Here is a 27,088-nt window from a genome sequence, read left to right as displayed (position 1 = left end):
TCCCCGCCGGGAGGGCGGGAGCCTCTGGCTGTGGCCGCGGGGCGGGGAGCGGCCCCTCCGTGGGGCTGTGCCGGGCGACAAGGGCGATGAGGGCTGCAGGGAGCGCTCGCATTCTCCCGGGACACACAGACGGGGACGAGAGGAGCCGTGGGGCGGGGAACGACCGGGAGGCGGGGACGGGGGGCCCGGGAGGCGGGGAGAGAGTGTCCGGGAGGCGGGGACAGGGAGGCCGTGAGGCGGGGACCGCGAGGCCGTGCCGTGAGGGCTCTGTGCAGTTCCGGGCCCCTCAGCAGCCGAGGCGGGAGCCGATGGAGAATGGAGGCCGAAGGCAAAGCACCTCCTGGAGCGGTCCTGCAGAGGGTGACAAAGCTGCTCAAGGGACTGGAGCATCTCTCTTACGGGGAAGGGCTGAGGGAGCTGGGCCTGTTCAGCCTCGGGAAGAGGTGACTGAGAGGGGACCTGATTAATGTGTATAAATATCTAAAGAGGGGATGCCAGGAGGACGGACCAGGCTCTGCTCCGTGGTGAAACTGATGCACAGGAAGTTCCGCCTGAATATGAGCAAGAATTTCTGTCCTGTGCAGTGGCTGCGCACTGCAACAGTTGCCCAGACAGGCTGTGCAGTGTGGAGCTGCCCCAGCACGGCCTGGGCGCGGTGCTGTGCCGCGTGCCCCGGGACGGCCCGAGCGGGCATCCTGTCCCGCCGTGGCCCCGCCCCGCGGCCCTCAGGGGGCGGTGCGGCCCACACGGCGGCGGGGCGGGGCCAGGCCGCCGGTGCTAACCATGGCGTCGCGGCTGCGGGCGGACGCTGCCCGGCGCCGTCGCGGGCCGATGACGCGGGCGGTCGGTGCGGCGTTTCCCGGTGTCGCTGTTCCCGGTGCGATGGGATTGTGCGCCCCGCGCTGATGGCGGCCCGCCGGACACCGCACGGCTCCGCGCCGGAGCCCAGGGTGGATGAGTTCACCGTCCCCGCCGAGAAGAGCCGCCTCCTGGAGCGCAGCCGGGACCGCATCGAGGGCTTGTTCGAGGTGCGGCTGGCCGTGCTGGGGGCGCAGGGGGACTGGCGGCCCGCGCTGCAGCCGCCCAACGCCAGCGCCAGGATCTGGGTGCAGCTGGCGGGCTGCGCGAAGGCCGTGAGCAGCGCCAAGGTACGGGGCCCGGCGGGGCGCTGGGGCCGGGGGCAGCGGGGCTGGCGTGCGGAGGGGCCCGCCGGACCGGCACTGCCGGGACCGCGGCTTGGAGGAAGAAGGGGTGGGGAAAAACCGAGTGCCCCAGGAGGAAACAGAAACGGCGCTGCCTTGGCAGGTGGGTGTGTGCCCGGTGCCAGGGAGTCTCCCGCCGTGTTGACATAAGCGCAGGGAATAAAGCGAAACAACTCAGCTGGGAAGAGCGAAGTTCACGGGCAGTGCGTTATGAAATAGCCCGGCCCGCAGCTGAGGGGGAGCACCGCTGGGGATGGGCCGAGGTTTGTTTTAAAGCGAGATTAAAATGTTTCGCTTTCCTTCTTCCTCCCGGAGACAAGAAATTCCTCGGAGTTGTTTGGGCGTTGCCATGTTTTGCCTTACGGACTTCGCTTATTCTGTGGCATTTAGCGGCTCGTTGGCAAAGCTCTCGCTAAAGCTTAACGCATTTATTATTTCCTTCGTATAAAAGTTGTCAGATCTGAACAGTTTCACCAGGCTGGAGCAGATAATTCTCTTTTCAGCCCAGCTGTGATGAGTTAAGAGAACTGTGTATGCGGGTTGTGTCTCAGAGGGGGCAGCAGTTGCTGTGGAGTATCTTCTCGCGTGTTAAATGTCTTGCACAACTAAACTTTGGGGGGAGTTTCTCAGCAGTGATGCTGAAATTGATATTACTCATAATGAGCCTGACAAGTACAGCTGTTGTGATGAGAAGTTTGATGTGAGCAGTAGCTAGGCTGAAGGTGCCTTTCCAGCCCAAAATCTCGATGTATGGGCATTGGGCGGATCCATCCGGAGCGTGTGTTTTGTGACTGATTTCAGACAAAAACTTGACTCCTTACCTGTGTCATACACGTGTTCCTCAACGTGTTCCTTCAACAGAAGGAGGCAGTTTGGGAAAAATAATACTATCTGAAATCTGAAAGAAGAAATAGTGTACTGTATTGACCGAGTTTTGAACTCTTGACACATTTAAAACTACTATAAGGTAGTATAGTGAATTTACCTTTACCTGTAGTAGTTTACAGATGGCAGAAATAGCATTGGGATGATTTTTTTTGTTTGTTTTGTTTTTTTTTTTTTCTTTTGTGTTTGAAAATCTTGAACTTCACGACACAGAAGTATCTGGAGCCTGGAGTTTTCTCAGTCAGTAACAAAAATATAGGATGGATGCTAGGCATTGTAAGCCTTAGGAAATGTACTTTGAAACTTTTTAGAAGTTCAGGTTTATGGACTAGGTAGAACCCTAGTGAAAGGCATTTATTCACAAAGAGTTCTCTTTGACCAAAGAATAGGGATAGGAAAATAAATCTCTTCTGACAGTCTCTTAAACTCTTTGATCTACAAATTTTGTTACCTGTTACTATCAGGTATAAACAAGAAAATATAAAAGAGCCTTCTGTGAGATCTATTTAAAAATCATTTTAGATATTGGTGTTTTATTTCTATTGTCCTGTTTACTGGTAGTGTTTACTTTCTCACATGACTTATGCTAAGTTTGCTTTGTTTTCTAATGTTTCTGTCCATTACTAACCTAGTAAATACCAATGGGATATGTTGGGATTTCACAACTATTCACTCTGCTCTCTTTCTCCCCTTAGGAGTACATCAAGGGAGTGTGTGAACCTGAGCTAGAAGAAAAGGAGTACTACCCAAAGGACATGCACTGCATCTTCGTTGGTGCACAGAGCCTGTTTCTCAACAGCCTTATTCAGGATACCTGTGCTGATGTAACAGTGCTGGAAATGGGATTGCTCAGTATTAAAGGGGGTGCAGAAGCTGTTGTTATGGCACAAAGTCATGTGCAGCAGTTTGTGAAGCTTTTTGAGAATAATGAAAGTTTATTAAATGACAGTGAATCAGAGGTTAAAAAGCAGTTCAGACAATTTGTGGAAGCACATGCAGATAAGTATACAATGGATTTACTGATTTTGCCTAGTGCACTAAAAAGAGAGCTCCTAGCTCTCACCCAAATTGCTGTTTCTAAAGGGAAGACTGATATAATAGACCTCACAGGCTCTGACAGCCCACAGCAACTTGGACAGAGCAGCACCTCCAGAGTCACCTCTGCTGCAAACAGAGACGGAAGGGCAGGTGGGGAGGAAGCAAGAAGCAATGCTGGCACACCTGTAACTGAGCTGACAAAACAAATGGACACTGTGCTTTCTGATGCTTCTGAAACAAGATTTGTTCCCATAAAGGACCCTCTGTTAGAGGCAGTGGCCTTTAAAGAGAGGCAGTCATGTAAAAGAAGGTCCTCTGATGAGGAGGAAAGGCTCCCTAAAAAGCATTTCTCTTTGGAAAAGGATCCACAAGTGAAATCTGCTTTACACAAGAATCCTTCGGACCCTGATGCAGTTATTGATCTGGTTTTGGATAGCTGCATTGAATCAGATGGTCCTACTTACTGCCTTAAAGAAGGTGATGCTCTCACTGAGGAAATGGAATATAAGATTCTTGTGAACTTTTTCAGAACAATGGGATATTCCCAAAATATTGTAGAAAAGGTTATCGGTATCCTAGGACAATCTACGGAACCGTTACTATTGCTAGAAGAAATTGAAAAGGAAAATTTGAAGTTTAAAAAAGAACATGAACAGTCGTCTCAAAAGCCTAGAACTGTCAGTGTTCCTTTAGGAAATAATGTAAATAATTCACAAAAGCTAGAAGACAAAGGCATTTCTGGGAATAAAAGTCCACTTAAATCCAGCCATACTTCAAAGGAGACAAAAAATGAATATCACCAAGTGAGAGGTGCTTCAGACACACAAGTTGGTGCAGAAGATAAAATGCATAGATTGGTATGCAAATCTTCTCCTCCTCCCAGCAAAAATTCAGTTCTGTGCTATAAACAGAGAGATGTTTATGGCCCTGGTAAGAATCACAACCCAAGGTTAAGCAGTGTAGAAACTGACAGTGGGGTGACTTCCAGCACTGTGCACGCCGGAGCTCTAAAAGATGTTGGCTTTGTAGCCAGGGGGAGCTCAGATGTGCAGCATATCTCAAGTAAGAGTAAAACTGCATTTCAGCAAAAAACTGCAGGGCCCTCAACTGTACAGACCAGCCAGGCTGGTTCTGAGGAGCAGCTGGGACACTGCAGCTCTTCCCAAGCCAGGCCTCTCCACCAGCGCCTTTCCCAAACCTCGCATTGTGACAATCCTGTCCCAGACCGGGTACTGTCTTCACAAAAACACCCTTCAAATCCAGACAGACACACAATGGGACCGCATCCAGATCATTCAGTTACTGGAGTTCAAAGATTTTTGGACTCTCTGAAGAAGCCATACAAACTGGAGTTGATAAATGAGCCTGGAAAACCATATCTAAAACATATCATTATTGATGGAAGCAATGTTGCAATTTCGTAAGTATTTTTCTTTTCAGCTATCCTTTTATTAACAGTTCACTGAACTTTCAGATGAAATGGGGGCTAAGAGGTTGCAGTGGCATGTGTTAAGGTTTTGCTAGCTAGGTTTTTGTGTGCACGTACACAGTTGTGCCATTTCAGTGTAACCTGATTTGAATCACCAGTGTTCAGCTCAATGTAACACTTCAGTCAGAAGTAATCTCAGGGCAAGCTTTGCTCTGTTGCAATCAGTGTTATCATGAAGTTTAATTTGCTTTGCCAGTGCCTAACAACGAGGCTAAATTATTGTCAACTTAAGTGGTTTGGGGGAAATTTTTGTGCTCTTAACATCTTGTAGTCTTAAAGTGGAGGTTCTTATCTAATAGTGACATATTTCTCATCCAACAGCATTGCTTGGATCCTGTTATGCTTTGCAAATGTGTATATGTATATTTACCAACTCTGAATGTGCATTGCTGAGGCTCCAATATTTCCTTCATGCACCCTGGTGGATTGGCTGCACACACCCCACATTGGAGTAGGGCATAGTAGCTGGGTGCTACTGACATAGAGTCCCCAAAAAGGCTATATAACATCTGGTGTCTCCTACCCAACCAAATGAAAACTGGTTATGAGACGTAAAGGACAGAGCTGCCTCAAAACAGCAGAACCATTGAGATATTCAAATGTCCTACTAAATAACCAGTGCTTGGGGGACTGTTGGTTTGATCCTGGAGGTAATTCTGCAGCTTCCCTCTGGCTAAATAATGCCTCATTTGTTTCTTGCATTTCATAAAGTGAAGAGTTGTTTGCAAAATTGCTTTGAATTGTTCTCAGTTTTACTGCTCAATACCTTGAGAACTGCTTCCATGCCTGTGCTGGTTCAGGGTTCTTTTGGCCCCCTTTTTTGATGGGGCTGTGGGTATTAATGCATTACCCACATGCATAGAGTAATGCTGTATGGGTTCCTGAATCAGTGCTTGCCTCATAAGTCTGGAAAGCTGCAAAAGCTGTAGAATATTTTCGTTTGACACGTGCAGCACATTGATCTGTTATCACATTGTCTCAGGGTGCCTGTGGGATGAGAGAATGTCCAGAGTTTACCCTAGCTACTAACAAGTAATTTTTTTTAATTGCCTGGTTTTGTATGCTGAAAACAGGCCTTATGAAGGCAGACTGCAATATCCAGTTGCTGGATCATTGAGTTTTATTAAAATGTGGAAGAAACTCAGAATGAAAGAATAATTGAATGGAATTATATCTTCCTAGAATAGTTCATAAATAATATGTACTTGTGGTGGTGCATCCAATCAGAAACATCAGGTACCCAAACAAGGTGGGAAGCAAAGGGTAAACAATTATCCTTTGAAGCCTTGGTAAACTGTTTACCTGAATCATAGCCCAGGTGGAGGGGCACCATTGCTCCTACACTTTGGGAAAGAAAGCCCAGGAGTTACTGGGTTGGGTTGTGGCCAGGGGGACCCTTCCTGCTGGCCAAAGTCAGTCCTCCTGTGGCCCTGTAGCCAGCAGTCCTGAGTGAGGCCCTGTGAGCTCTCCTGGGGCTCAGCAGCTGTGCCAGCACCTCCCTGGAGTGGGGGACACTGCTCAGAGCTGCCAAATCCTCACCTTTGTCATACTCAGTGGACTGTTCCTGGTGTCAGAGCTCCCACACACCTCTCCACATTTCCTGAGGTGTGACCCTTGTCGGTTGGGAAATGCAAAGGGACTTCTGGGAGCATCTCACGCTGAGTGGAATTTGTTGATGAGTTCCTTTAGGCACCGGGAATTAGATGTTCACATTGTGTACCTCTGTGTGTGTACTGATCATGGTATGAATGGTACTGCCTCAAATCTACCATTAAGTCATTGTTACCACTACAGCCAGCCCTATGGAATTGCTTTGTCAATGTCAAAGTACTCCATGATTAAGTGCTGCTAAACCCTTTTGCACCCTTATCTTGGCATCCATTTGCTTTGCACCCTCACCCCCTTCTGCATTCCTGGCTTCTGTGTAAATCAGTGCAAACTGATTCTAATTTGATCTTTGTATGCCTTAACCTGTGCAGTAAATAATGAACTTACTCTTCACAAGTTCACAAGAGTGAATGTTGCCTCCAAACTGTGTGAAGCCATATTTTCACAAATTCACATCAAACCTTGCCTTTGGCGATACCTTTGACAGTGTTTCTTTAAGTAGCCAAACCACTCATTTGTGACAGTATTTACTTTAGTCACAAACCAGAGGGAAAGTGTTACATGACCCAGAAGGCAACCTGCTCTTTGCTGCTTTGTGCTGCTTGTGATCATCTTTTGTTTAATTTAGGAAATACCTTTGTAGGGTCTTCACGGGATTTTAAAGAACTGAGACAGGCAAAGGCAGTGTTTGCAATGGCATTTGGAGAACAGATGCAGTCTTTGAGATGGGTATCTTGAAAAGACCATCTTGCTGTGGTGATTTGCTGTCCCTCCAGGTGTTTATCTAACTCAGTTAAAACACTTCTAATTTAATTTAGCTTAGCAGTGACATATTTTTTCATGTTATAGCTTACATTAATTCTACATGGTATTTGATGGAGTTGCTTCTATTTGCATGCTTTAAGTTGTAGCAGAGCAGAATTTTGTGAACATTCAGGACAAATTGGCAGCTGGTTTTCTAAGCTTCAAAACATTTAAAAACCAGTACACTGTAGTTCAGCCAGCTTGGAGCTCTAAAACAGGAGGATGAACAAGCAGAGAAAGCATAAATTTTGACATGGATATTGAGACCTCTGCATTTCTTGAAGTCCAGTTGAGAACCATTAATTCATTGAAAATATTTAACAGAGTTTTCCAATTTAATGAATAGGATGCCTAACTTAAATTATTGGTATGATGAGCATTTAAAGCTTATGTCCCATAAGGTATACAAAGAGTAACTCTTCTATGAAAATTCCTTTTTGTTTTTGACTGTTCTTGACACCAAGAATGCTTAATTGTATTAAGGGCAAGTGTGGCATAGTTTTTTTTTTTTCCTCTGGAAATCAGAGGAGTTAGATTTTTCTTTTTGCCTTTTGTATTTAAGATATGGCTTATTCATTTTTCTGCCTGTCCACATAAAGAATTCCTCTTAAAATTCAGAGAACCTTAATAGGTTTACCTTTAGATAAGCATATTTTTTTACAGAATTTACAAAACTGGAAAAGGATAAGTGAATGCTACTACAGGCTGAGTTTCACTGTAAAATATTTCCATGGAAATCTTTTAAAGATCATTATAGTAGGAAGATTTCTTGATAGGTTAAACTAGGGTTTAAAGATAGGATTCTGTTGAAAACTAGCAGGGCTCACTATTAGGGTTAATAATAAGCTCTTCCCTATTATTTGGGAGACTGGTTTAAAAAAGGAATACCACTTGCTCACTTATTGTTAAAAGTACTTTGTAGTGATTTGGCATCTAATTCAAAACATAGATTATACACTATTTTGCAAGACATGCTTTGGCTGTTCATGCCATCAGTGCTCAATCGGTGTGTCTTTTCTAGGGAATCATATCTTTGTTTTGTCTAAGTGTAGCCTCTCTGGAAATGCTGGAGCCTGGTTAGACAGTTAATTGTGTCATGTGTTCAACAGGCAAATAGGGTCACTGGGATAATTCCAGTTGGGAAGGGCCTCACAAGGTCATCAATTGAAATCTTTGTGTCCTCTCATTTTAGGCAGTTGCTGGTTTTTCTGGAAAGTCACTTAAGAGACTTGTAAAAACAGATAATGAATGTCTTATCTTTTTTAATTGAGAAAAAGATTAATGCCAAGATACAATGTTTTGAAAATGTTTCTCCAAAGAAATTTCATTATTTTGCTTCAGAGCAATTGTTCAGACTGTTGAAATGAAGAGAGAGGAGGCCCTAGTGGTTATCAATGAGTTGTTCAGATGTAATCCTTGGTAATCAGTCGAACCAAAGGTGTTCTATTTTGTAGTAGGACTGTATTTGGAACTACTACAATATTGGATTATTATCGTTAATCTATATAATTTAATCTATACTCAATAGAGTTCAGAAACCATCACTATGGGCCTCTTTTTTTAAAGCTAAACCCGCTTCTGATTACTCCATTGTTGTTGTGCCCAGGAAACTGAAAGGAGACTGAGCCATGAAGTTGCAAAGTGATGTATTTGTTATCTTCTGCTGAAGAGCTCTTTCCATTTAGAACATTCCTTATCTTTAACACCATCTGCCTTTTCTTTTCCTGAGGCTCTATGTGAGACTTTCAGCTTCACTTTGCAAGGTTTTGTTCCATTTTCTTTGTTTTCCTGGTAGTAAAACCCTAGTGAATTTAATCTCCCTTCTTTTTGTTTCACTCTCAGTCATGGTCTGAGGAAATTCTTCTCCTGTCGAGGAATTGCAATAGCTGTTGACTACTTTTGGAAACGTGGCCACAGAAATATTACTGTGTTTGTTCCACAGTGGAGAACAAGACGTGACCCTTCCATTACAGGTGAGGGACATTTCCTAATGTTTCCTTAATTAAAGCAGACTGTAACTTTTTCTTTGGGACTTCTGTGAAGAATAAATGGAGAAGAAATGATTCATCAAATGTTGAGCAGGAGCAATCTGGCTGCTCAGCGTGAATAATTGGGTTTGCATACCCAGTGTGAGAGATCCTGAAATGCTCTTTAGGCTAGCAGGTGTGCCATCAGTGGAGGCCTTTTTGGGTTGGTTTTTGTTTGCTCTTTAATTTCTAGTTTTGACCTCCCTTTTCTCCTTTTTTATATGAGCAATTCATCACCTATCAATGACATTTCTCTAGCTTAATTGGTACAAAAATAGCCCATCTTCTCTCTGGTAATTTTATCTCAAACTAATTGTCAAATCATGTTTTAACAGAGCAGAATTTCTTAACACAGCTCGAGGATGTTGGAATATTGTCTTTAACCCCTGCAAGGATGGTTTTAGGAGCAAGAATTGCTGCTCATGATGACAGGTACAGAATATGTGTAGTTTTAAAATCTTTTTGAACATCTGAATAATGGTTGTAAAAGCTCAATATTTCATGAGCAGTTCTGTTAGCTTGTTCTGCAACCTTTCTAGACAGAGCTAAGCATCCAACTTAAGACTGAATTTTACATCTGTTGCATTATTTCACTGTTGTAGGAAACACTATTATGTTTTCAGAAAGTCATGGAGAACTACAAATTTTCATGGCAATTAAAAAAAAAGGCTATCTGAAGAAATTAATCCTCCAGTAATGTTTTTATGCTTTCCTGGTCATCATTCTATCCCTGATCTGCCTTTTATTCTTGGGGCATAAATCAGCTGCTGATCAGAGAGCATTTAGCTCCATTTTCTTCTTGATGCCACGTGGGTACACAGACCTTGCTGTGTGTTTGGAGCAGTGTATTTGTAACAATGCATAAGCCAGTGAACCTCCAAGTTAATTTGACCACCAAAGATCAACTTTAAAATGTGGGGATCATCTGTCAGTGAACAAGACACAGTAAGCTTTAGCAGTCTGTGGCAGTTTCCTAGTACTTCATTAATGTTTTATATATACCCAGCCTTTCATAAGAAATGCTGTGGCAGTGCAGTTGAGATTACTGTGGAAATAAATGGTATAATAACATATTTGCACTTTTGTTAAAAGCATGCACTTTCCTTTAAAAAGACACCATCCATTATCTTGTGGCTAAAATTGATTCAAATGCAAAAAATGTATTTTCAGAGACATTATAAAAGAAAGCAAACATTTTTTCCTTAATAAATCAGTAGTTGTTTTGTCATAGTTTAACAGAAGGGTTTTTAAGAGGTTGACAGAGCAAACAACTAATGTGCAGAACACTGACTTGCAGAACACAGTCATTAATGCTAAGCAAAAAAGTTTATGGCAATGAGTTTGTGTTGGATTGTGTAATAAATACTGTACTGCATAAAGCATGCCATTTACCTGTGCAAATATTTAGATCATGGGGTTTGGGGGCTTTTGTTTGTGTGGGATGGTTTGTTTGGGTTTTTGATGGGGAAGAAAACATCCCATGAAAACTCTGCTGCACTAAATAAGTGCATGCTACCCAAAACATTGTTGTAAGTTTAAGGTGGGTAAAAAAGTAATTTCCTGGTAATGAAGGTGCTTGTTTTCATGCAAGTAGATTACTTTGGGATGATGAAATGTTTAGTTTTTTTAAGCCTTTGGAATGTTTTCAGCAAAGCAAGCTATCTTAGTGATCTTTGAAATTAATTTTACAGATTTTTGTTACACCTTGCTGCTAAAACTGGAGGTGTTATTGTGACTAATGATAACTTCAGAGAATTTGTGACAGAATCATTTGCCTGGAGAGAAATTATTCAAAAAAGGTAATTATTGAATTTCTGTCAAGTCTTAAAAGGATGTCTGTCCTTGCAGTTGTAGGCATTCTACCTACATGTGAGATTTTGCTATCTGTAATTAATCTGTCATGCAGTTCTGCTAGATCCAAATAAAGTACTCTGTGACTCACTGTGGTGATTCATGGCCTTACAGTCATGTGTTGAGTAGTCCAATATCCTTGTTATTCATATATTCTGTCATGTATGAGTGCTAATTGCTCTCATAAGCAGTAGCTTGGTGTAGCAGCATGTGTGTCACTTCTGAAGGTCAGTGTTGGATCTTGTTTGAGCAGTCCACTTCCACAGCCTCTCTTGTCTGAAAGCTCATTTTTTTCAGGGAGCCATGATAGCTGATGAGGATGTAGTGTCACTTTAATTATTCAGAATCAATCACTCTTTACTCAAGTGGGACAGACTGTCACAGCTAAACAAAATTAACACTTGTAGCATATCCATGTAGCCATTTCCCTGCAAGTGTTGTTCTTTGGGTTTAGATGAGTTCACTTAGTTGTCAAATATCCCTTCTTCATCTTGTGGACTTTGTTTCTGCTTGTTTCTTCTTGTTTATTGGGTTTGGGTGTTTGGGATTTTTTTTCCCAGTTTCAGTTAAATCAGGTTATTTTACTGCTGAGGTGTGATCTGTTAGTAAAATTCCCCACTAATCCCTGACATTTTCTGAAGGTACATATGTTACAGTGGCTGGGGTCAGTATAGCTCTAAAGAAATAAGGAACTAAAAACTTGTCCTGGATTCTCACAGTATGGCTGTGAGACCATGGAGTTGATGCTGGCTAATCATGTATGCATTTACATCATTTCTTGAGTGAATTCTACCCAAGTCAGGTTCTGTTCTTCCACAGAACTTTAGCAAGAATACTTGAGGTGGCATCTTGAGTCTGCGGTTTTTAAAGAGCTTATGTGAACATCTGCTATTAGTTTTACTTCTGGGGAAATTCCACTGTACCAAATCATCTCCTTACAGACAAATTTCACTTGAACTCGATTTGGTTTGTTTTTTTTTAATACAGATTTCTACCTGTCCCAAAGTGACTCCAGAGAAAAGGTTTTGTGTCTTAACTGTAAGCATTTAATGCTGTATTTGCTAGTTGTGTGGCTTTCTGCCAACACAGGCATTTCAGCTACATGACTGAAGATTCTTGCAAGGAAAAGGAGTTAAAACAACCAAAAAAATTCTGATCACCTGGAAAATTCCACCATAGTCTTGTTGCAAATCTTCAGTCATAAAACAGTTGCTGTAAAAAAAGAAAAGGGGAAAAGCTGTGTTCTGCAGTGTAATAGGGAGAATTCACAGCTCCCATGGAATTATTTTGACAGGGAATGCTGGTTGTGTCTTAGCTGGGTTTACTAATTAGTCTTTAGGGACTCCTGATGTGGTGTCTACTCTAAGGAAATTCATCCTGTGCTACAAAGGTGAAGGACAACAAGGGTGAAATACCTTGTTATTTAAAAGAACTCTCTTGCAGGTTGCTCCAGTACACTTTTGCTGGTGACATATTTATGGTTCCTGATGATCCTTTGGGAAGAAATGGACCCAGATTAGATGACTTCCTTCGAAGTGAAGGCTGTTCTAGGTATAAACACTGTTTTCACTTTTGTTTGACGCAGTTATTTCACATTTGAAATAAACTGTTCTCCTGCTTCACTCACACACCTGTAGAGCAGAGTAAAGTTAAGCAGGAACACTGTAGCATGTAGCAGTTTAACAAAAAAAAAAAACAACACATTTTTCCTGTTACTTCAGTTCATTCAGAAACTGCTGGTGACATTTGCCTCTGAGAGCTCTCTGAGAACTGAGATAAGTATGACAAAAGCTTCTTCTGAGATTTGTCTCTGGTGGCTTTCATGCACGGGTGTGTTAGCAGCACCCAGAGGTGCCAGAGATGTGGGTGTGTGGTGTTAATTATCTGATATTATCTACGACACCTTGGTTGGTCACTTCTTCATAGTGGGACAGTAGGTGCTACAAACACTCAGGTTTTCTGTCATGGGGACACACTTCACCTCAAGGCTGAGGGTACCTTGCTGTTGTCAAAACAATTTTTGAGGCATCGTTATTAAATCTTTGTATTTGAGTAATAATTATAAATGTTAATGAACATTAATTGTTCGTTTAAGATTAATGTACTTTTTAAATGTGCACGTATTCAAACTATGAATTTGCTTTGCATGAACTGCCAAGATTTGAGGATTAGTTTGCTCTTTAGCAAAAGAAAATAGCATTCTGTTCTTTCACCAGTTTGGGAATTAGAAATGCTAAGAATTCTGAGGCGTAGTGAGAGGTCTTTTAAAAACAAGTGAGGTAACTTAAAAATTGTCAGTAGAACAGGCAAGCTATTCTTAAGGATTAATACAAAGAATAAGCAAGAATCTCATCTATTGTAAACATTTGAGGAAAGTAGAACATTGTTATACCATAGATTACAAGCTCATTTGAAAATAAGTGTATTCACATTAAAAAAGCAAGTGCAGTGCTAGGACTCCAGAAGGAAATGGTGAGTATTCAAGCTCTTGTACAAAACCTTTGAGAAGAACACTGTGTTTTACCTGCCTGTGTCTGAGAGAAATAAAATGAAAACAGAGTGTTCTGAGGTAGGTGAGTGTGATGATTGTAGAAATGGGGAGTCTTTTGAAAAGATCACAGAAAAGCTTGGTTTCATATCTATAAATTTGGAACTGGAACTAGGTTTGGATGTTTGTTTTGGGGTTGGGCTGGTCGGGGGGACCAGGAAGAGCAGAGAAAAGCTGCCAGTAAAAAAGAGTTAATTTTATTCCTTCCTTGTGACTTTTCTACACGATTTAAATGATGCAGAAAGCATAAATGGCACCAGGAACTGCATCAGAAACTGGCAGAATCTTCAGCAATTAGAAAACCTTTCCACACTGAGTAACTAGAGGTGTCATAACCCAAATGCTTTTAAAATAGAGCTCTGTAACTTAGGTGCTGTTTCCCTTGGTGGTAGGAAACTAGACTGTAACATGAGTTCCACTTCACATTTCTCTGGTATCTGCTGGCGTCTGAAGTAGACTGACCTTTATATTTTGTAGTGCTAGCAGTGCATAGATTAGCATAACTTTTTAAAGTTTGAAATGAAATTGCAATAATTAAGAGTATTCAAGTCCTGAGACTGCTAAAACAACTTCATTGCCCTGTTATGGATACTATACAAGGGAAACAAGGCCTTGATCTAAATATGAGCACAGCTCAGTCCAGAGCAAAAGTACATGAGGAATTGTCTTGTGAAGCACTCTTGGAACTGGTCTGTCAGCATTTTCACATGCTCCATGTCAGTGTACATGTATTCAATTTATCTTTTTATCTATACCTTCATAAAATTTGCTGTAATCTGACAAGTAAAGGACTCACAGCATACTGAGGCTATTCCTAGGTGATATTAATGTTAATTGTGCTGGATTCATATTGAGAACTGTTATACCCTGTTTTGTTTCACTTTGAAAGAATGCTTGTCATTTGATTCCAGTCAGTAACTGGCTGAGCAGCAAGGATATTTAAATTATACACATTTTTCTCTCTCATGTACAGAGAGAACTGCAGATAGAATGTCCTTTAGCTTAATTAAAATTTTTATTTTGTTCCACAGAGATTCCTGGTCAACACACAAGGCTTTACAGAGCAGTGGACAATATTATTCTGAGACACCCTCTTTCCTCCCCAGAGTGAGCAGTAGCAGTCAACAGCCTGGAGGCAGAGTGTATGATGATCGTTCATCCCCATTGCTTCCTTGGGAAGAAAACACAGAGCCTTGTCCAGCAATTCCACCACAGAGATCTCCCTCAGAAACAGCCCAGCTAAGAGAAGCCCTGATCAAAATTTTTCCTGACTATGATCAAAGGCAGAAGATTGATCAAATACTATGTAATCATCCATTCATGAGAGATCTTAATGCACTGTCTGCCATGGTGCTTGACTGAATGCTTCCACAGCTTTATATCACAACTGCTCTGACTAACGATTATCAATGTGAAGAAAAATGTTGCTCTTTTATGTTACTTTGTGAATATTAAAAACCTAATTTTATTTGTATAAACAAAGATATTTTTGTGTATGTTCTGTTGCTAATAGATGCCAGGTTTTGGTAAATTAAAAACTGCTGCTACTACAGATTTTTAGTAATATTTTCTATGGAAAAAAAAGTCTTCTGCTTCACTGGAGTTGCTTGTTAAAGCAGTTGCAGTACTCCCTTTTGAGCAGTGTTAGTACTTTTTGCAGAACCCTTTTCCTGGAAGGCAGAATTCTCGTCGTTTGGAGACCCGCGCGTGGGAGCAGCTGCCAGCAGGGGGCGGCTGTGGGTCCGTGAGGAGCCCCGCGAAGGGCGTGACAATCCAAGGAAATCCATTTGCTCCTTCAGGCTGGGAGCGCTGTGTGGGGCAGTTAGAAGAGAAAGTGTGAGTTCACAGCTCTCATCGGGAGAAGGTGTTTTGAATTCTTTAAAAGATCTGAAATCTACACTTGTTTTTAAATTGGAAATTATCTTGACTATCAGTATTCTTTCAGGGTAGTTTTAATATCTAACAATTGCACTGATTCCTTGTCTGTTCTAAGTGTGAATGGTGTGATGTTAACAGAATGAGACACTGTCTGTATAGAAATGGCTTTTTTGTGCAGACCTACAGCTGTAGTCAGCTCCACCTCTTTAGATATGTTCTGGGATTTATCCCAAAAAGTAAGGGGCAAAAAGGAAGATAATTTATAAAAGCTGACCAATAGGACCACTTTCTAGAGCAGAGCAAAGTTAAGATTGTCTGTATCTCTGTACACACTTAAGTCTGTTACTCCTTCCTTTTAACCAGTCTCTGGTGCCAAGTGTTCACATGAGTAAAATCAAATTAGACTGTAAAGACAACTTGGGCTCCAGAGCCTACATTCAACTTGTGATGTACTGAGCCTTACCCTAAAGCATTAGTGGCTTTCTCTCCAGTTCCATGGGGTATGAAGTCAGTCTTTGTTTATGTGCAAAAGAACTGAAATATACTTCAGGAACTGGGGGTTTTGAAAGACTGTTTGAAAGACTTTTTTGCATGGCCCTTTCACGTTTTGTGAAGTCAGAAACAGAAGGCAGTCTTGCTGTTCCCTGAACACAAGCAACCTGAAAGAGAATTGCAGCAAGAACAAAGTTTTATGAGCAGTAGTTACAGCTTCTCAAAAATACAGGTGGTGATGAAGAGAGGCCCTTAATGTTTCTGCATCCAAATAGACAAGTCTAAATGATTCTTTTTTCTGTATAAGTGAGTGGGAGATTTGCTATTCAGGTGGGCAGAGTCCTTCTGACCAGCACATGTTTGCCAAGAACTAGTTCTTACCTGTGAAGTGTTATGTAATCTCTGAGTTCTAACCCCATAAAAACTTAGGCAGGTTCTTAAAGCGTGTTTCACTGAATATAGTTGGTATACTTTTAATAAATAGTAAGAGAATAATCACCAGCTCCCTCACACTGCCTGGGGGGCCTGTGTACATGTGTGAACATGTTCCTTGAAGAACTTGCCTTCTTTTCATTAGGTATATCCCTGATTGCATATGTTGTTTCCACTTTATAGGTGCTAGTGTGGGGATATAAATATATTGTAATCTTTATTTCATAGAGAATTGCTTCATGGAGTTGGAAGAGACCCACAAGGATCATCCAGCTCAACTCCTGGCCCCCCACACTTCAACATTCCCACTCCATGCCTGAGAGCATTGTCCAAATACTTCTCGAGTTCTGTCAGGCTTGGGGCTGTACCCACTTCCCTGGGGAGGCTGTTCAGTGCCCAGCCACCCTCTGGGTGAGGAGCTTTTTCCTGATCTAACCTAAATCCCCCCACTCAGCTTCAAGCCTCAAGTCCTGTCACGAGAGCAAAGAGATTGGTTCTCTTTCTCCTTTCTCTGTTTCTTTCTCCAAAGTCTGTTTCTGAAGCATGCCTCGTGCTATTCTACCTTGGTTGCTGCAAAAACTCAGCGAGAAGCAGTGTTTGGAGTGGAAAATACCAGGGACTTTCCCTTACGTGTGAGTGACCTGGCATTTCCCCTCCCTCCCTTTAAAGGGGTAAAGTCCCGAGACTGATTCCTGGTGTGGGGCCAAGTGCAGGATTTCTGTGACAAATACAAGAGTTTACTGCCAAAAGGAGTGTTTTCTCTTACGTCTTAAGAGCATGTAATGTAAACAATTTCATTGCAGTTGTCAACAAGCAAAGTTCAGATGAGCCCCAGTAGTCGGTGCTAGTGCTGCTGTTTTCCTTCCTGTCTCAGTGCCTTTTTGGGGTAGCTTGTGTTTTGGAAGAGCATTTCTGAACCAGAGAGAGTGCCTGTGAAAGTTCCATGACAAACAGTGACTCACAGTGTCTTTCTAACGTTGGCAGTGTTTCCTTCTGTTTTGCAAGCTTGCCGGCTATGTTTGATATGAATGCCTTTCCTGCTAGAATTCTGTGTAGCTGCATGAAATTCTATTTTTGGATCTGGGGCTGGATTATGTTCTGGGTGGCTCTGTTTTATTGGAAAGGAGTAGCTCTGCTATAATTCATGTATAAGACCTGTTATTTTCACAAATACAGTTTAGAATAATAATGACTTTGCAGATTCTGAGACCTAATCTGCTGTCTGGTATTTGGAGGAGTCTGGTTATGTAAGCAGGTGTTTCTCTGATGTGTTCAGTTTCTCTTTTTTATCGCAGAATGGAAACCCAAGTGCCTTACAACAGTGTAACTCATGGTGTCTAGACTATTCCTACCTTCCTGACTGCTACTGTTTGTGCTCGATTTTGTACATAAATCTACCAGTTTTGGATGTGTTGGTATGTAATTCTGTGCATACAGTGGAAATACTGCAGTGCTCAAGTAGATGGTGTAGTGATAACTTTTAAAGAACAGATGGATTTTAGATTTGTACATTTTTTATCTATGTATTGTGTGCATTTATGTTTAGAATGTGGTTCCATTGCACTGTTCAAACTCTGCTGAGGTGCATATGACAATCCCAAATTTTTCTTGTCTGCCTTGTGGCCCACCAAGTTCTGTCAGATTACATTGTATAATTTTTAAATGACTAATTCAAAGGAAGCATTTTTTTAAGAAGAAACTGGGTTTGAATGCACTGGATCCCCTTTTCAGTCTCCACTTGAGTATTTTTAACTGTTTCAGGAATGATATTTTAAGTGTACATAAGAGAAATAAAATATTACATATTTTTAATTAAACAGAAAAAACAGTCTAAAGACATCAGAATTCTGAAATATATCAATTGAGTTTTATTTTATTCTTATTTTTCACTGTGATTCAAATCCAAAGTCAAGTATCATTTTTCTCCCTGGTTGCTGAATGAGCATGCGATATTTAAAGTATTGAGTCTTAGTATTGATAATTTTAAGATAAATCTTTACTGAGCAAAATACTAAGAGTCTATTCATCAAAAATAAAAGGCTGGCTTGCATGTGTTTTATACAGAAACGCACGCCCTTCTCAGTAAGAAGGTGAATCCAAGGCGGGCGCTCCAGCTGTTGGACTGCAGGGGGTTGTGCGGGCGTCCCGCGGGGACAGGAAGGGACAGGAGGGAAGGGACAGGAGGGGACAGGAGGGAGGGGACAGGAGAGAAGGCACCGGAGGGGACAGGAGGGGACAGGAGAGAAGGCACGGGAGGGAAGGGGCAGGAGGGGGCAGGAGCAGGAGGGGACAGGAGGTGGCGCCGCCGTCCCGCGCCTCGGCCGCCCCGCCCCGCCCCGGGAGAGCCGGGCCCCGCCTGAGGGCAGCGCTGGGTCCGGTTTTGCATCCCGGCGCTTTCGCGGTGTCCTCACGGCTGCTGCGGGGCAGGCTCCGTCTGCCTCCGGCTCAGGGACCGTGCTCTGGTTTGCTGACGGTTTATGTTTGACAGGCACATGAAATTGGTGGTAATATATTTAATATATTTACCTTTGATACGAGTTCCTTGAATTCAGAAGTGCGGCCAGGAGTCTGCTGTTTGAACAATTCTGATTGCCAGGAGTTTAAGATATCAGCGCATGAGAAATTATATTCTTAAATTAAAAAAAAAAAAAAGGAATAAAAAGAAAAATAAATTAATTCCGAGATTCAGAAGCATTGCATTAACATCAGAGACAGCATCGTGAGGGCAGAGCTGGCTGCCGAGCCTGGGTGAGGGGCAGAGCAGGAGCCAGAGGCCGGAGCCGCCCTTTGCTGGGGCAGTGACCTGGAGCACACAGCCCTGGCCAGGCTGGAGGCACTGCAGGGCCATTCCTCCTTTTTGTGAGCAGCATCCCTGCAACGCGAACCCAAACACACCCAGCTCAACGAGGGGTTTTGCAGACAGGGAGATTGGGAATATCTAAAAGGCAGAGTGTGAATGTCTGGGATTATTTTCTGTGAGGAGAAGGAGGAGGGACACTGTGGTTTATAAATACTTTGTGTGGGAGATCTTCACAGCAGAGGGCCTTGAATTGAAAGAGGCACATCAGAGTCTTTTGCCAGATCTACTGGCAGAACACCAAGAATATGGATAAGGGCATTCTTGACATTCTGAAGTGAAGGGGCATTAAAATAGTAATATTTGGCATTCATTGGGAATAAATTAATGTTTTCTGTCATAGTTGTAGCTATCCAAGGATTCTCTACATTAGGAAAACAGAACTTGCCATATTTTAACTTTTAACAAAATTTTTATTCTCTTGGCCTGTGTGCCTATCAGCTGCTCACACCTAATCTGAAGAGAAGTTTCCTGGGCTGAATATAACTTACTGTGAAACATATACCATGAACACACAGCCTCCCAGTGTCCAAACTTGTTTCCCTTCCTGACTTGAGCTAGAAACAGACTTTTGAGTATAAGATAGCACTAGAAATGAAACAGTGTAAGACAAGAATCGTGGTGATCAGGGTGATCATGAAATTAATTTTCAGAGTCTCTAGCAACTCAGTGTGTGCACATGATTATTTTTTTTTTTTGTATAAAACCCTTCAATGCATTGATTTTGAATAAAAATTATTTGGGTGTGTGATTCATAAGCAGTAGATGCTATAGTGGCCTAAAATGCTGTTGGGGTGATTGCAGGAGGTTGACTGCAGCTGCCCTTGCTGTGTGCTGGGTGCTGGTTTCTCTGCTGTCACAGCTGGCACAGTGGTTTAAACTCTGGTCGGTCATGAGTCTGAGCCCTCTGTTCTCTGCTGTCAACAAAAATGCAGAGAAGATAAAGATATAGTAGCTAGATTGTTATCCTTTGTTTTACAGCATCCATCAAAGCCCTACTTTGTAAATGGAAATCAAATTAAGCTTTCCAATATTACAGCAGCTATGAGTCTTCCAAATGATGATGGATTGAAATAATTCATGCAAAAGCCCAGGATATCTCATCTATCCCATCTGGTGGATTTAGTCTCAGAGCCTTTCAGGGACATTATTCAAATGTTTCTGGTAGGAGGTGAATGTAATTGCTGCTTGAGGAGCTATTTGGGAAGGGAGGCTATGATTTCTTTTAATATAATATTTAATTATATACAAATAATAAAGCAGCTTAAGTAAGTTTGTAATGTTTCTGTAGAACTATTATAACCCTTTCTTTCTTTCTTTCCTCACTGATGGGCTCTTGCTTGTCTTTTATTTGTCTCATAATGCACCAATGGTGAATGATGCATTGTGAAAAGAATTTAATGGGACTCTGCCTTAAATTGAACTATCTGATCAGTGTTTAGTCAGTGCTGCAGGGGCAGAGACAGAAATAGTCTGCTTCTTTTTCCCCCCAGCTAAGGTGTATGTGACACCTTCTTCTTCAGACTGCTGTTCAGCTGTGGTGGTTTTGGATTAAATACTAGTGCTGCATGCAGATATTCTCTTTCTCCCATAAAACAAGGGGTAGGTGTACATTGATTAGCATGATATCTCCTAAAGCTGTAAACATACAGAAACACAGGCAAGAGGAACTCAGCTCAATCAAAGCAGGCAGGCCAGTGGGCAAGGAGGAGCCTTGTTTGGTACCAAACAGAGGCTGTGTGCTCCTGTGACACAACAAAGTCAATAGTCCTACACCCTGCTATGAAAGTGGGGCTTTTTCTAAGTATGAAAAATTGAAGTTATGAACATTGGTTTCCAGTTTCTTGCTGGGTGAAACAAGCACAAAATCTGTGCATTAGAGTCTTGTTTCAGGCTATCGCATGGTCAGTGAATGCAGGAGGGCTGATCAGGTATCAATGTGCAGAAGGGTGGGGACTATGATCAGAAACATTCAGTGCCTCTGAAACACATGGGGTGGGTGTAGGGAGCAAGTTCTATACCACGAGTAAAAATCTGACAGTCTGTTTGAAAACTGTGTTTATATTCAGAAAAGACTCTGTAACAACTTACTAAAGTACCACAGGCAGTGTTACTGTCTCGCTGCACAGACTGCAGCTGTGAAAGGGCTGGGTATTGAGTCATATCCTACTGTAAAGCACAAGTTCAACAGGCATAAAATTTTACACTAACTTTGATCTGATTTAAGAGCCTTTCTGAGTGTTCTGTGTTCTACTAAGTGATTTCACACTCTAGGCTACTGAACAGTCTTGGAAACAGGTGCACATTTTCTGTTACGTGTATCTTGGTAGAAATAAGGTATATGTGTGTATATATATGTGTGTGTATAGGGCACACACTGTGGTGGCTGCAGCCTTCTTTGTGTTCCTTTTTGACCAGGTTGCTCCCTGAAGCTCTCAGCAAACACCATGTTGAAGAGATCTGTGATGGCCCACTGCCCCTGGACTCCCAAAGCAAGGCTCTGCAGACAAGGTAATTTAGCTCCCAGCTGACTAGAATAGCTACTGGAATGATATGTAACTGATATTATGGAAACACCTGACAGAGCCATCTGAATTAAGGTTTTTCTATGCACATGTTCTGCAAATCCACAGTGAAAAAGAGTCATGTTTTGGGGGTTTTTCTTGTCTTAACAGGGCAGGTTTAGTTCAAGAAGGTACTCAGAGCTCATGGCACTTAGGGGCCTAAGGATACAGAAGGGAACTCTGTGGCATTTTCAGAAATACATAGGTACATAAATACTTCTGAAGGACCACAGTGCTTCAGGTGAAGTGTTACTTCAGCACATAAGCACTTACATTTTTGATAACCTCATATTTTGTCTTCATAGAATATCACTAAAATGTGATATCCCAGAAAGGAAATCAGATGTAGATTTGCAGTGGGAGGTAAATGTATTTTAGATCCCATCCCATTAGCACCATCTGGAGCAGTGTGTCATATGCCACAGGAAATGCACAACTGCAGCCACGTGGCTGTGCAGCATTTCCATGTAAACTGCCCCAAAAGTGGCTACAGTTTGCTGCAAGATCCATGAAACTCTGAGAAGGAAGAAAACACCAGTGAAACTGTGGGCTTGCTAAGCTGGGGGCAGCTCCAGTTCTGATCATTGCTTCCATGAAGCTGGAAAGGGTCTCAGGAAAGAAGCTCAAAGTAGAGGTATAAACATGAAGGAGCTGCAAGGGAATGAGCAGTTGGAATTTTGGAGTATGTGGGAAGGCTGCACTGGTTTCATTACAACTGTTGATGCAGGCAGAGGTTATTTAGAGGTTCCACCCTGTGTTTGGTGCTTAAATAACCTAAGAAAATTGTGAGTCCTGAGGTACTGAGCATCAGGACCAGTAGTTGTCACTTGCTGGCATTAAAGGAGTGAGTTCAGGGTCTTGGTGCAGAGACCAACCTTGAAATGCTTTCATAGGAACTTCAATGTGCATCAAAGTGTCTGCTTTTGTCCAAAACCTGGCACAGGATGTTACCTTTCCAAAGCAGAAAGTGCATTTTCATCTGAAGTATTCCAGAGCCATTCTGAATGTCTTTGGCACATTAAATTTGTTGATGCTTTGATCTCACATTAATGTGAAGTCAGAATCCTCTTGGCCTGAACTTGTCAAGAAGATCCATCTCCCTCTCCCTCATGAGTTTTGTTTGGTTTTTTTTTTTGCTGGTGGTTTCCAGGCTCATAGTTCATCCTCCACCATAACTCGTGCACCTGCTGTTCAATACAACAATTAGCATAAATGTTTGCATTGCTTACTTGAAGCATTGGTGCACAAGCAGGTGTTTTGGTGGATTTTTTTGGGTTTCTGGGTTTGTTTTGTTTGGGTTTTTGTTAAATATATCATAGAATGGTTAGGGTTGGAAGGGCCACAAAGATCATCCACTTCCAGCCCCCTGCCATGGATGGGAACCCCTCCCATTAGAATAAACTGTTGTGGGTTTAAAACACAAAACCAGCAAGCAACAGAAAGCTTGCATAAAAGTGAGGGAATGTGGAAATACAGCTTGAGAGGAGGAATGAGAGCACAGCTTACCTCTGTGATAGGAGTGGATGTGTTAGCCACAGCAGCCATAAGCCTTGGCAAAGGAAAGCAGAGCTCTGAAGGAGGAATGAAGAAGTTCACTTGGTATGATGTGCTTAGCATGCAGGAACCATGCAGGAGCCATGCAGGAACCATGCAGGAACCATGCAGGAACCATGCAGGACCCTGCACGCCTGCACAGCTCTGTGGGAGGCTTGGATTAAGCAATGTAACTTAGTTACATAAATGTTATGGCTGCGCCATTTTTAACTACACCTGAAAAGGTACAAAAACTGAGCTGTGTGGATCAATAAATGGCTCCATGCATGCAAAAACCATGGAGCCCCTGTCTCCTCAATGGCCAGCAGGGGAGCAGCCTGACAGTGCTGCTAATCTGCCCGGCCTGGCAGGGGGAGGAAAGCTCCTTACAAGTGTTTGTCTCCTTAGGAATTCCCCTCTGCTTAACCGGTGATAAAGAGATGATGGTCCATTTAACCATAAAGGCCTCTCTACCAGCTGCCTCTGTATTTATTAGCACAGATTCTATAACGTGAGAATAATTTATAGTACAATGCCATATCTGATTACACAAGTGTTTGGTGATATTTTCTGTTTCTTGTGAATTGTTTAATATGAGGCAGCCATGCAGAAATGCTTGGATGTGTGAAGTTAGTGAGGCATTTAATTAAGTTGCAAGAGCCAATGCACTCACAAATGGAATATTGAACATACCACTTATTTCATTCATGGAACAAAACTGCTTGTGGATCTGAAAATGAAAAGACTTGCAGGCAGGCATGTTTCTCTGAATTCTAGAGGTATCATAACTGATCTACAGTTTGGGTTTAATTTGTAAATGCCCTAAAGTGGGGGTTTGTGTGTTAACTAGTTTAATAAAGCAAATCCTTCTAGCAAATCCACTCTTGACTTTGCTTCATCCGGACCAAAAAAAATGCAAATCTCTTACTTTCTCTTTGCAATGAAAGTATGCTATACTTAAAAAAAAAAAAAAAGTTTTGTTTGAGCTTGCTTTTTGGGTGGGCGCATCTTATGTTTTGGTGGAAGGTGTATTTTGGAGAAAGTAGGGTTTTTTGGGGGGTGATTTTTGTTATCATAGTGAGGGGTTTCTTTGAGAGAGAAGAGACTCTTAGTTATTGCTGCTGCCTACAAAAGTGCCATGTGTGGGGTTTGAGTTCACACAAACTGGGTTAATCTGGGACTGCCATAGAGGGCATATGGTCTCACAGGGAGCATATGGTGTGCAAGAACTCATCCATTGTAGTGCCCCAGAACCTTCCCAGCTGGTTTGTCCATGGGGTGACTGAAGTGTTCACTGGGGCAAACTGCACATTACCTGGGGAGGCAGGATCAGATTTCATTATCTGAGCCAGGATGCACAGTTCCCATTGTAATCTATTTACTGGAACTTTTCCCTCAAAAAATAGCTCAGGAATTAAAAAAAAATCTTGGCACAGAGACTGTCTTTGGAAATAATCCATGTAACAGTGAAATTGCTATTTAGGAAGCTTATAGCCTCATGAATTTCATTAACAATGTCTATTAAATACTCTAAAATTATACTTGAATATCATAGACCATCTTTCCAGTTCCACAGATGTTTTTCAGCTGACCTTAACAGGATTACATGCTTGTTTGGATTTTTAAAGTTTGGAGAAGATTGTCTCAATGGCTGAACTTCTCCCACTAAATGTATTATTGAAGAGGCTGATGATGTTTGCTGTGTACATTAGTTCTGTTTGGCCCATTGTTTGCCTACTCAATGGCAAACATAAGGTTTTGAAAAAGAAAATAGAATAGAATTTCATTTGTAGAATTGAGGCAGCAATCTAAAGATCCATGGTTTTTCAGTGCTTGTAAAGTTCTAAGCATAAACACAAATTACTTGGATATTTTTTGTTCCCATCTACAGTAACTTACATCTCTTCAAATGCTTTTGCAAAGTCCTTGAATAGTGATGTATCTATGTAAACAAAATGCAGCATGGCCTTAGAGATCCTCCTCTATTGGTAGATTTTATAGCTGTATATATGCAAATTAGGATTCAAGACTCCCCATAAACCCAATAACTGTGAAAATCCACTGTTATTGAAGCAAAAATAAGGCTCCAAGCTTGTGTGGCAGACCCCAAGATAATTTTCCAGAACACTCTTTTGATAAGAGGTGTAGAAGGAAATTAAGTCCTCACGTGTAGATATGAGAATTTGGATATGAAAATTCTTGTTTCCATGAATATTAATATTAGCGGGGACTTTTTAATTTTCTTTGGCTTTTTCAGTACTCATGTTCCTTACATGCTCTGCAGTGAATGCTTTTGTGAATTCTAAGCATGTTTAAATAAAAGATCTTAAATTTTTTTTATCGTCCCTGCTGTTACATTTGGTTAACAACTAGTGCAAAGTAGGGCCCAAATTTGCTTACTAAGGCAATATAATCTCAGATCAATTTGAGTCAGAAAGGACCTCAGGACATTACCTAGTCCAGGCTCTTGTGGAAAGGAAGTTAAAGTTAGTGCAGCAAAACTTGGGTTGAGAAGTGTGACGTGTTCCCGTGCAGGAACAATTAAATCACAGCGAGTTTTGGTAGGATCATCTTTGCATGTTGTTTTGCCGTGTGTACATTAGTTGGTACACAGAGCTGCAGACACAAAATATCTCTCATATATTTTGTGGGAAGGAAATAATCTCCCTCTGCAGCATTTCAATTTCATCTGGCATTTTCAGAACAGCCAGGACGTGTAAACGGGGAGATCACACACATAGAAAACCTGCATGTCAGTGTAAGAGCCTCAACATTCCAGTCTTTTGGCAACAGAAAACCCTGCCAAGGAAAACTAGCTGGATACCTAAGCAGAACAAGTCAACAGGAAATAGCCCATGGAAAGGTTTCCAGCAGAAAGCCATTGGGGTTTCTCAGCAGAGCGGGTACAAATTTCACAGATTATACGCTTGTTCAGTCATCACGGTAAATCTGGGGGAGACAAGATCTCTTAACACTTACACAATTAGCAAATGGTATGGAATTGATCAATGCTCTGTGTGTTACCATTTTGCTTTTAACTCTGACTTTTTTTAGATGTTCTTTGCCTGTTGAAGTGCACTACATTTGTTAATTAACTCCATCTGCTGGAAGTCTGGTCTGGCAGTTTAATAATATAATGAGTTGCTTTATTTAAAAATTGTGCTTGAATGTGCTACTGTTGGCCAAAACAAAGAGAATTTAAGGTGAATATATCTTGTAAATATCCTCATTGTGCAGGTGATGTCAACATATCTTAACCTATTTTATCTACAGTTCTCCACATTTGAGATTTATAGGAAATGATATGCCATGCATTCATTATGCAAAACATTAAATTTAACAGAATAATCTTGATCACACCAGCTTTTCTATGTAGACCATGTTAAGAAATATAAATAATCCCACTGAAAGCATGAATGGGCTTGAATTTTGCAGCTTTGAAGAGTAATTGTTAATATTCAATCCCAAGCAAATTTCTGACTTATTTTTAACTCTGGTTTCTTCATTACATATACTTAATTGTAAATCAGAAGTACATTTTTAAATACTTAATGTTTATTATTCAAGGAATCCCTGTGCCTGCTCCTGCAGAAGCCACGAGCATTCTACCATGGTCATGATTAGCCTCATGCTGCTGTGTTGTTAATAAATAGAATTATATTGCACTTCAAGAGAGTTTATAGCCAAGCAGTAGATTGTATAGCCTGACATGTGGACGACAGGGAATTGTAGTTCACTGCTAATCTGGATGGTTGTCCTAGGGCTCAGCTTTTTACATCCTGGGAATGAAATGCTGCAGATAAAGAATTAGGAGAGAGGATGCCATGATGACCCATTTAATGATGAGTAAGTGGCTAGGTGAGGATCCTTCTGCCACCCA

General features: G+C 41.8%; 1 protein-coding gene across 1 annotated transcript; it reads left to right on the top strand.

The window, feature by feature from the left end:
* The first annotated feature begins 855 nt into the window (after nucleotides 1-855).
* On the top strand, nucleotides 856-18,265 carry N4BP1 (NEDD4 binding protein 1). Its single transcript, XM_058034260.1, has 7 exons — nucleotides 856-1,148; nucleotides 2,783-4,545; nucleotides 8,869-8,999; nucleotides 9,389-9,485; nucleotides 10,745-10,852; nucleotides 12,348-12,455; nucleotides 14,484-18,265. Exons 1-7 carry the CDS (start codon nucleotides 906-908, stop codon nucleotides 14,812-14,814), a joined length of 2,781 nt encoding a protein of 926 aa, XP_057890243.1. The 5' UTR covers nucleotides 856-905; the 3' UTR covers nucleotides 14,815-18,265.
* Nucleotides 18,266-27,088: the final 8,823 nt, after the last annotated feature.

This window comes from Melospiza georgiana, chromosome 14 (assembly GCF_028018845.1).
Source record: "Melospiza georgiana isolate bMelGeo1 chromosome 14, bMelGeo1.pri, whole genome shotgun sequence".
Classification (NCBI taxonomy): domain Eukaryota; kingdom Metazoa; phylum Chordata; class Aves; order Passeriformes; family Passerellidae; genus Melospiza; species Melospiza georgiana.
Note: the sequence above shows the minus strand (reverse complement) of the source record. Positions and strands in the feature narration are given on the sequence as shown.